General features: G+C 42.4%; 1 protein-coding gene across 1 annotated transcript in view; it reads right to left on the bottom strand.

Moving 5' to 3' along the window:
* Positions 1–11,505, bottom strand: part of Stmn2 (stathmin 2) — a 50,401-nt gene that overhangs the window by 10,086 nt on the left and 28,810 nt on the right. The window contains exons 2-3 of the mRNA XM_021195721.2: positions 10,862–10,957; positions 7,018–7,190 (exon numbers count right to left, since the gene is read on the bottom strand). Of these exons, the coding sequence (XP_021051380.1) occupies positions 7,018–7,190; positions 10,862–10,957 (269 nt within the window). The remainder of the gene's footprint in view (positions 1–7,017; positions 7,191–10,861; positions 10,958–11,505) is intronic.

The raw sequence follows: 11,505 nt of genomic DNA, 5'->3' as shown, positions 1-11,505 counted from the left end.
TCTCTCTCTTTCTCCTCCCTCTCTTTCTCCTCTCTCTTTCCTCTCTCTCTCTCTCTCTCTCTCTCTCTCTCTCTCTCTCTCTCTCTCTCTCTCTCCCCCCCGTCTCTCTCTCCCCACCCCACCCACCCAAGCTCAACTACAAGTACCCTCCCTTTGCAGGTGTATGTTGAGGTTATTTGAGGTTAGAGATTACTGTTGAAATGTAAGCCAACACTGTTTCTCCATTTTATTTACTCATTTATTTTCGAGATGTGCTCTCTTGTTGAACCCAGAGATTGCCACTTTGTAGACTAGCTGGTCAGTGAACCCCAGGATCCACCCATTTGTCTCTGACCTCAGAGCAACGAGGTGATCAACAAGTGCCTAAATATTTGCATGGATGCTGGGTATTCGAACTCAAGTCATCGGACTTGTGCAACAAGCATCCTACTCACTGGGCAATCTTCCCAGCCGCGGAACTCAACCTTGAAACTCATTCTTCGCTAGAGCACTGCTCAGGGCCCTGGAGCTCTCCATCACTCTGCTAGTGCTGAAAGCCAGCCTTAGTGCCTACTTATTGCAGCTTGCTGACAAGCTCCGTCCGCCTATAACAGCTCTGGTGTCATTCCTTGGAGAAGAATCAATTCTTTCCAGAAAGCAGCTTATTCTTGCATTTGCACTACCTAGGAAGAAGGCTGGTTTTGATTCCAGTGTTTATGTCAGTGAGCAAATAAGCAATAAGTTCAGAAAATTCTACAAAGACCTGGCATAAAGTGAGTGAGGAGTTGAACAGTGTCGGCACATGAAAGCATGCTAATACCTTCACCTGGGGTAAAGTCCTCACTGTATGCTCAAACACTGTTCCTACTGTGTGTTGTGGCTGGGCAGGTTAGAAGAAAGGTGGTGGGCTGTGTGAGTTTGAAAAATGGAAACTGGTAAAGGCTGCTGCATATGAATTGTTCAAAGGTGAGTGTTTGGTCTCGAGGGCCTGGCTGAGAGCTCATTTCTGGTACAGAGTCTCTGAGGGCGGAAATGGAGACTTGGGCAAGATAGTGGCCAGCTGAGAGGCTATAGAAGGAAATTAAGGAAGATAGAGTCACTCACAGGTGGCATCCCGGGAGATGTCACTCTAGCTCACTGAGAAACTGCAGACACCTCTTGTGAACATTCTCATAAAGAACGGAGGACCTCTGTAATGACTCTGTGAGAAGCCTATGAAGGCACAGTGATGAGACAGGGAGAAGAGTTATTGTCCATGTAGGGACGCTTGAACATTTTGCAAAGAGGTTAATTAGCATCTTTTACACCACTGAGTCTAAGAGTTTAATTACCGCACAGATGAACTGAATGATAAATCTGAGTTAATTGGTCTATAAAACTCACTTTCCTTTACACACACGTAAGAGATTTAAGACTACACCTTAGATGCACTGGTTCTCCATGGCTTTTGAAATACACATTCTCCTGCCCCTTCATCTTGTCCCCATTCCTCATTTGGGGCATATTACTCAGTACTCAGAACTATTCATCAAACACCAAATCTCTTAGTTCTAAGATGCCTTTCCACAAGTAGGCTGGATGTGGCCTCTGTGAACATCGGGCTTTCTGCTAATGCTGACAGAGCATCAGTGACCTGGTGAAGGCACAGAAATACGCTGAAACATGATAGTAGAGTGTAGCTGTGTGAAACAGCATGAATCACCCACTACATGCTGAAAAGCCAGGAACACAGAAAGAGACACAGAAGAAACTCACGGAGTTTCATAAGGAGCCCTTTTCATTCTATGCCTCAGATGGGTTTGTTGTGATTCCCTTACAGAAACAGAAATCTGGGTGGTCTTCCTTGCCAAGAAGACCACCAATAGGAAGACTTTATGACCATGAAGCACACAGGCTTCCTGAGTACTAAACAGTGACTATATCAGAACTACCTCCTTTCCCGTATGTTCCATCTCAAGTTTCATTTACAAGTTATGATGCAGCTGCTGATGACAATTCCCAAAAGAATACAAACTTGTCTGACCATCCAAATAGACTGATTGGAGGAACTTCAGTATGAAACATTGGAGTATTGCAAAGCCAGAGCCTGATTACAGGTTATCTCAGGCTATTTTGGGCCGTTGAACAGTTATTATCCTTCTTTGTGTGTGACCTAATATCTTAGAGAGCTTAAAAACTTTTGAGATACAGTAATCTAACAGACCACAAGGTTTCACCAAGCCCAAAGCCTCAGCCAGCAGTGAGGCCTATAACAGAGTTTTCTCTGCTTTTCTGTGACCTGCCTAATGTGTTTCCACCAGTATATCTGAAGAGTGTCTGGGTTTATGATTCCTTTTGTTCTGCTAATATAAATCGTAAGGAAGCTGTTACCATATTTTGACCTGGTTTCCGAAGAAATCAGAGCTGTGTACTCGGCCATAGTTGCTCATAGTTGACTCAAGATTAAACCCTCACTGCTTCCACTTTTAGGAGAGATTTGTACTTTCGTGTGGCCACAACATGACACTGGGGGAGAAGATCATGTATCCTAGAGTTATTGTAGAAAGTAGAGGCTCCTCCCCATAAAGGCTGAGATCCAGCACCACGAGAAGGTTGGAGACTGTGTAAGCTGCACCCAGTTCTGACCCTACAGAGGCCATGGCTTGACAAATGCACAACATCTTAAGGGCAAGGAATGAGAGTGGTCATGCTAAAACTTATAGGTACAGATGGAGAACTGAGGCGACCAGGTTTGCCTGCTAATGAGTCCCTTTCACAGTGTTTCCTTTAGAGCAGGGACTCACTTCTCTTTCACAGAGGGAGGTTCACATAGGTCAGTAGAACTCACTGTGCAGTGATGTTAATGCAAGGATTAAGTGGGGAGGCTTTTTATTCAATTGATTTTAGTATATAGTTTTATCAAGCTTGTAAGTATCATTAAATTTACACCATTTTTTATAATATTAATGTTTTAAGCCAGTTTTAGTTGGCCTAACCTACTTAGACATCTATTATTCATTAACTTGTTTATTATCTGCATTATAATAAAGACTAATTTATATTTCAAATATTTATAAAGTGTACGAAGTGACAGAACTGTTAATCTGAACTGCTTTTCTTTGTAAAATCATTTGCTGGGCCATAATCCTTGCAAGGCCAGAGCTGAGTGCATTTTAAGCCAGGAATAGCCAACCCCTTATGCTGCTCCTCATCTGTCTGCAGAGGGTAATGTCCCCATTGTGTGACACAGGACATTTAACTAGTCCTTTGTATAGGTGAGTGTGGTGGTTCATTTTTATCAGCTTGAGAAGAGGAGATGTCCGTTGAGGAATTTCCCCTATCAGATCGGCTGTGAGCATCTTTGTGGGCCTTTTCCTGACTAGTGACTGATGTAGAAGGGCCCAGACCACTGTGGTGGCACCACCTTGGGGCAGATGGGCCTGGGCTGTATAAGGAAGCCCAGGAAGTCTGGGTAAGAGAAGGCGGAGTTTAGGTGACTTGCCCAAAGGCATTAGTTACTATGTGGAGAGATAGGTTCAACTGCAGACATCCTAATAATCACGTGTTCTTGGTTGATTTGAAAGACACCTTTAAACTCTGTAATCTGAAGATAATGAGACTACAGGTTGCCTGCACTGGGGCATGAAGAAAAGAGAAGCCACTAGTCATGATGCTGGCACAGCAGAGTGTTGGAGGCACGCACTGGGGATGTGCGCAGGCGCACTGGGGACGTGTGCAAACCTCATTATGTAGCTTCTCGCTGTGCGGATGATGAATGAATGGGCATCATGCCTGGCCACTTTGGCATCACTTTGGCCACAAAGCGTTGATTTCCCAAATGTGGTCAGATGCAATAGGAAGAGTTTAATTTCAAAAAATAGACACTGATTACCAGAGGTACTTTATTTAATAAAGGAGACGAAGTAAGAAAAAGTTATATTCTCTTTAGAATAAGCGTTTTTTATCAGCTAAAGCATAGAGCATTAGTTCTGGCTGGAAGGACCCTGCAAAGTGCCATCCAAGTTCACCACCAGATGGTCAGTGCTGTGGCAGTGCACGCAAGTGGCTGAGGGACGCGGGGAAACTGCCACGATATCTAATTCATAGCGCATCTGATCCCCCGTGGACATACTTGTTCAGCAGCCTTCCAGCCCTGACTTCAGAGAGCCCTGTCTGCACAACTTGGACCCCAGGTCACCGAGGGCTTTTAGATTCCCAGCGACAGGCTCTAAATACCCTAATAAACGGGTTTGTTACAAAGTCCTAACAAAAATCACATGTTACACGTCTGCCCAAGTCTACCTCTGTGCTGACTTGGAATTAGGATTATGGCAGTTTAGTGAGAAAATGCTTTCTAATAATCTTAAGATTACTAGGGATATTGATTAACAGTAACAACTGACTTTGTTTATAACAATAGCAAAATATTAACACACATGTAAATGTTGTGTGATTTCTGGGCAGAAGCTTTAAAAATATTTAATATATGGGAAAGGAAATAGGCCCAGGAAATTGAGACGTGTGACTATGGCTGAATTCTATTTCAGCACCTTTTTAAAATTTTTTATTTATTTATTTTTAAGATCTAGAAGCATTTATTCTATGCATTTTTTTTTTGTTACTATTTCCTTATGGCTTACATAATAGAGTCTGGCCTAGCGTTCCTCCCCACCCGCCTGTCCACTAGTTTGAAACCACAGCCTTCAAAACACATGGTTTTCATGTTTGTCTCTGAGTATCCTTAGTTCTGAAACCATTTGTTTGATTTTTTTTTTAGTCTATCACAAACTCCTGTCTCCCCTATCTTACTAACACCATTTTTTTTCTAGTTTGCCTTTTTTGTTTGTTTGTTTGTGTGTTTGTTTTCTAGATAGGGTTTCTCTACGTAGCTCTGGCTGTCCTGGAACTTTCTTTGTACACCAGGCTGGCTTCAAACTCAAAGAGATCCCCTTGTCTCTATCTCCTGAGTGCTGGGATTAAAGGCGTGCACCACCACCACCTGGCTCTAATTTACCCCTTTAAAAATAGAATTTTCTTCAAAACTGTGCACTGGTTCACAGCAGGAACTGATGCAGTTTTATTTCTTCCTCTGTTGTCCGTTCACGTGAACTCAAGGCCGAGGTCCTTTAAGGCTCAGCTGCTGTCCCCTGCAGCTTCCCACGGTGCTCACTGCTCTCGCCTCCCTGGCCTTCCCCAGGACCTTCTGACTCCTCTGCATCTGTGGCTCTCACTACTCCGACATTCTACCCTTGTGTTTTGTTCCCTTGCTCATGCCTGATTTTGTGTTATACGCTACGGTCTGTCCCTTAGAGAGAGGGAGCCTATTTCCTAGAGTTAGAGTTAGGGTGCGTAGCAGGTCCTAGATAAAATCTGTCAATTGTGTGATTATAATTTCAGCAGATGTTGTTTGGTAACTGCCTATAATTTTTCTTTGGGATGGTAGTATGGAATACAATGTTAATATAGCTTACATATTATTAGCTTAAAAAGGGAATTTTAATTTTTTACATTTTAATTTTTTTTATTCACTTAAAAGAGTAAAATTTGTAGCAATATAGTGTAATGATAACACACATCTCAACCTTCATGAAGTTTAAAGGAGGAGATGGTTAAATAAGTAGGAATGCAAATAAATATATTTTTATTGATCATGCCAAGTTCTGGGAAAGGAGAGTTGGGAACTGCTGGTACACCAGAGCATCAGAAAGCTCAGGCCTGTTAAGTCACAGGAACGGGATGTGAACAGAGACTCCAAGAAGCCAGGAAGAGAGAGTGGGGCCACAGGTCCTAAACGTGTCCTGTGCTGGCCCTGTAACACAATGAGGAAATCACAGGAAGGGATAATCTCTATTTTCCAAACTCCTATGCAGAGGAAACTTCTATAGATATATTTCAAAATGTTGAATCTCACTATTATTTGGAATCAATTAAAAAAGCAAATGTTAAGGTTTTCCATTCCTTATAGAAGTTGTTTGATCTACTAGCCCATGGGGCTGTTCACTTGAGTGGCTACTGGCCACAGAGGGACCTTATGGATTGAAAGTCACCACAGGGGTAAACCACACTGCATACTTAAAGCAGTATGAGCAGCTGGATGCGGGTGATCTGCATGTCCTTGCCTGATGTTCTCTGAGATATGTCACTTGCTGAAGACTAGCTAAGGAGAATGAACAGTTTTTCACATGAGTGCTAATTAAGTCAGTACAATCCAATAGAAAAACAAAATCAATGGCTGAGTGTTTACGTTAGTACTTTCTCTTAATTAACTGTCCTTTCTCCTAATTAAAACTCTACTACCAGGACATAACCCACATGGTGATTTCTCCACTGAAAAATTCCCAAATTGCACAATAAATTTAATGAGATACACCATTTAAAAAAGGTTCCAAAATATTTTTTTGCTGAGTATCAGAATGTTGGCTGATTCTTTTGGTCAGTGTCCACTAGCTACACAGTCAATTTTTAGTTTGATTTAATTGTTTAAATAATTGTTAATAGTTTACTGCTGTCAGGATGTAGGAGTTTTACAAGAACTATTAATTACTCGCCTCAGGGAATTTTATAAGTTTTATAAATTAACACCCAGTTAATTTTTATTATCTCTGTGTTCTCTTTTCTTTGGCCATTTCCTGTTAATTAGGTACATTAGCTGGAAACGCCATCAGTGTACTAATCCTTGAAGCTGAACTCTGCTTTCTGAATTTTAATTTTGGATCAGACATTGATTTTAAATTTTCAGCTCCGTGTGTGTGTGTGTGTGTGTGTGTGTGTGTGTGTGTGTGTGTGTGAAAAAGTGAGGAAGGGAGCAGAGGGGAGGAAGAAAGGAGAGACTTTAAAAACCTGTGACTTTGAGGCCACCTGGTCTACAGAGCAAGTTCCAGGACAGCCTATACTACACAGAGGAACCCTGTCTCGAGAAAGCAAAAGAAGTCAAACCAAACCAAATTAAACCAGACCAGACCAGACCAGACCAGACCAGACCAGCCAAACCAGCCAAACCAGACCAAACAAAATAAGAACAACAAGAACAAGAACGACAACCCCCATGGAGAACGTTACCTTTCTTCGCTCCTCCGCAGCCTCCAGCTTTTTCTGAATCTCCTCCAGAGACAGGTCTTTCTTCTTTGGAGAAGCTAGAGTTCGTGGGGCTTCTGAGATGGGAGATGGCGGCTTCAAGATCAGCTCGAAAGCCTGGCCAGAGGCCCGCTTGTTGATCTGCTTCACCTCCATGTCTGTGGAAGGAAGAGCAGAGAGCGTTAAGTTGGCCTCTGAATCATGCAACTGCCTTAATGTCAGGGAGTCCTGCAACTGCATAAGTGCTTTTGATCATAAATTTAGGAAACTGTCATTTGCGGCTATGTAGATAAAACTAGAGTGCATTGTAGTGAGAGAAAGTCAGAAACAGAAAGACAGAATTCCTGTCCCCATAAGAGCTGAGTGTAATGTGTCTGCCAAGGCTGAAGGATTCTGGGCAGATGCTGGCTAGATAGTACAAAACTTCATCTAGACAATTAAAATATGTTCATGAGTCTCCTAGTTTGCTTTCTGTCACTGTGACAAAATACTATGACAAAAAACAACTTGGGAGGAAAGTGTGCATTTGGCTTACACTTCCACGACACAGTCCATCACTAAGGGAAGCCAGGACTCCGGCTTCAGCAGAAACCTGGAGGCTGAGAGTGAAGCAGAGCCACGGAGGCTCACTGCTTCCCGGCCACGGAGGCCCACTGCTTCCCGGCCACGGAGGCCCACTGCCTCCCGGCCTCCTTTCTGTGCTTTGCCCAGCTTGCTTTCACAAACAGTCCAAGATTAAGGGTAGCACCACCTACTGTGGGCTGGACCCTCCCACATCGGCCAGGAAAATGCCCATAGGCATGTGCACATGCCCGTGTGGTGGCGTCAATCTCCAACCGAGGCTCCTTCTTCCCAAGTGACTGAGGTTTGTGTCAAGCTGACAAAACATCCAACCAGTTCAATGTGCTTTATAGTGATGATATATTGTGTTATGTTTGTGTTTAAAAATTATTAGCATATGCTCATTGTACAAAACGTTGGATGTAGTTATGAAATTTTCCAACTTTTCTATCTAGTGCTTTGTTTGTGTTCACACTCCATTTCCCTCCTTTGACTTTCTCTGCCTCCTTCCTCCTAGTCTCCTTCTTCCCAAATGTTCCTCCTTCTACATTCACATCGTGTGTGTGAGTGTGTGTGTGTGTGTATGTGTGTGTATAAACATGGATATATATATATATATATATATATATCCATGTGAAAGAAGATGAGATATATGTCTCTTTGAATCTGATTTACCACGCTAATAAAGTGATTTTCAGTTCCACCAATTCTTGCAAATGACAATTTTTTAATGTAAACTAAAACTCCATTTTATCAGTAGTCTACATAGTTTTAATCTACTTTCTCTGATTGGATTCTTGCCACAAATACATAACACATGAGGTAAGCATGTGTTAGCTAATTTGATTTAGCCATTATCAATGTATATTATATTTCAAAATATGCGTTCTGTAGATACATTCAATTTTAATTGTCAATTAAACAATAAACAGAAAATCATTAGCCACGTGTATCATTGGCTGACCATAAGCCTGATGGTGATACCTTATGTTTATCATCTACTGACCATAAGTAGATCACCAGACCGTCACAGTTTAATCATACATTATCATTAATAAGTTGATTGCCAGACTTTCATATTTTAATCCTGTGCTATCATTTATAACTTAAAATAATTTATAAAATTAAAAGTAATAGATAGGTAGTAACTTGGAGGACATTTACAACTTTATTGCTCATATGTAGGAATTGGAACTGATTTCTTTAAAACTTCATTGGTCAGTCTTCAGTTATAGCTGAGTGCTTTGGTGTGAGCCTCATGCCCTCTGGTCTTTTTTTGCAACCAGAAATCTCTTAGGATTAAGACACTGCTACATGTTACTAATATTTCAAGTGTGGATGTCTCCTGGTACCTTCCAGGGTGGCTCCAAGATCCCCAGGGGATTCCCAAACACTCAATGACTGAGTCTCTTACTGTAATACATGGCGGTGATTTTTTATTTGAGCTCCGGAAAGCACCCTTTCCATTGTCTGTACATTGCTCAGATAATTACTATCCAGATAGAAATACAAGGCCGAGTGAGCACTTGAAATCTGAATGTCTCCCCTGAGTTTTAGAAGTGATGTGGAGTTGTCTCTTCAGCTCCCACAGATTGCTCTTCTGCCTAGTCCCAAAGCATCAGAAGCCATCCTATCCCTTGTGTCCCAGGCATTTGGTGTTCCCCTTGGATCATTTGTGTTTTAAGACTCATCTACAGAGCTCTGAGTCCCAGGAAGGCAAGGACCATGCTGAATTCATCAGTGAATCTCAGCGACAGCACAGATTTTAGAGTACCTTAAGAAACAGCCAGATTCCTACTAATAGCATAATCTGACAGACAGTTGATTTGTTAGCTCAGTGAATGTCCAGGAAGTGGGCATGCTGTATGCATTCCGGTGGAAGTTTGGTTGCAGGCAGATTCCTTACCTGTTCACAGAGCTAAGTGCTTCTGGGAAGGTAATCAGCCCTTGTAATGCTCTTTTTAGGAAAAGAGATGGAGGAAGAGTGGCTCTAAGTTCTGAAGCAGACTTTAAGACAGGAAGGCTGGGAGCCTGCTCTTTGCCATCTTTTACAGGATCTTTACATATGTGGGAAGACAGAATAACTGTGAGCCCATCATGCATCCAAATGCCTCAGGTACAGATGGTACAGTTAGTGGCTCTATTTTGATTACATTGGCTGACTTAGATGAGGTTGATACTAACAGTGTTGATAAGGACAGAACAATAACTGGGTACCTCTTAGGCATCAGGCTAAGACATGTGCTACTCTCTCCCCAACATCCCTAGGAGGAGAGAGTAAATGATGTTCCGGGAGCCTATGTACCCTCTTGCCTGAGGCCCCCAACACAGGGGAAGATCCAGAAACCAAACCAAACTAACCTAGTCCTCACAATTGGGATAAAGCAAACCTAAAACCTAGAACTTCAGTAAAGTCAACTGGCAGCCTGGCACAGTGATGCATGCCTTTCATCCTAGCACTTGGGAGGCAAAGGCCTGAGGATCTCTTGAATTTGAGGCCAGTCTGTTGTATACAGTGAGTTCCAGGACAGACAGGATTATATAGAGGAATCCGGTCTCAAAAACAAAACAAAGCAACAACAGCAACAAAACAAACAACAAACAAAACAAACAAAAACAGCAAATAAAGTCAACTCTTGTTGCAGCTGCATGGTGTTATTTAGCTTTCTTCAATAAGGTCTGAAGTCCTCTAAGTTAACCTTGAACTTGCAACCCTCTTGCTTTAGACTTCTGAGTGCTGGAATTTTAAGTCTGAACCATCATGGGCAGTATTGCTATTTTCTTCTTAATCCCTCTTTGCTTGTTACCTCAATCACAACTTTATGAATTTGATTACTCTTATCAGCTTGCTTACATTTACCCATAAAATGTGAGACTCTACCAAGACAAACAGCGATGGTGGTAGATTTTCTCTTCCTTGAGTGGTCTAGGTAGAAAAATAATTTCATGCAAATTAGAATCTAGTGTAGTGTGTCTCATCATCTGAAAAGAAAAACCTTAGACATTCTGTGGATTGACGTGCTGATGAGGATGCTCATAACAAGCCTGCATGCTTCTTTCAAGACATTTATGTGCTGTTAATCAGCACCAACTTCAGACTGTTGTGAGCAATCGGCCAGAAGTAAGACCTAATGGCTGGACACAGCTCACCAACACTAAGATCTAGAGAACACTCATCTAGTTACACTAGGAGCGCCGAGAGGGAAGCACTTATATTCAACTTCTGCAGATTATGCAGCTCCAAGTGTCAGTGCTGCAGGGGACTCACCATCGTAGGTGTAGATGTTGATGTTGCGCGGCTCCGGGTAGAAGCAGGAGCAGATCAGTGACAGCATAGACAGCTCCTTCATTTTTTCCTTGTAGGCTGAAAGGGAAGATTCCTGATTAGGGTGCTTTTGTTTTCAGAATTTCCTCTTTAGTGCCTATGCACAGTCGAACAATAATTATAGCCTTTTGCAGAAGGCGGGCTGCTTGGCTTGCTTTTCCAATGAATGAGAGATATGTTCATGCCTACAGGGGGATGGGAACGGCACAGGTTAGGTAAAAAGTGAAAGTGAGTTAGAGTAAAGCAAAAAGGCCTTGAGATGCAGTAGGAAGAAAGAAGGAAACAGGGAAAACAGTGATAAAGGAAACAGAGGCAATGAGCGGAAGTATGCGCATGCGCATTCTAATTACTGCCCCTAAGAGTCCTGAGTAGTCTGCGCATCAGTTAAGATTCTCAGGGGTACAGAGTGCATCACAGCTATGCATTTGGGTATAGTCACAGAGCTCATCAGGAGGGTTAAGCGGCTGTCCCCTCCAGGGAGAGGGGGCCAGCTGATCAGGATCTCTCTCTCTCTCTCTTTCTCTCTCTTTCTCTCTCTTTCTCTCTCTCTCTCTCTCTCTCTCTCTCTCTCTCTCTCTCTCTCTCTC

This window comes from Mus pahari, chromosome 4 (genome assembly GCF_900095145.1).
Source record: "Mus pahari chromosome 4, PAHARI_EIJ_v1.1, whole genome shotgun sequence".
Classification (NCBI taxonomy): domain Eukaryota; kingdom Metazoa; phylum Chordata; class Mammalia; order Rodentia; family Muridae; genus Mus; species Mus pahari.
This window is presented reverse-complemented; position numbering and strand designations above follow the sequence as displayed.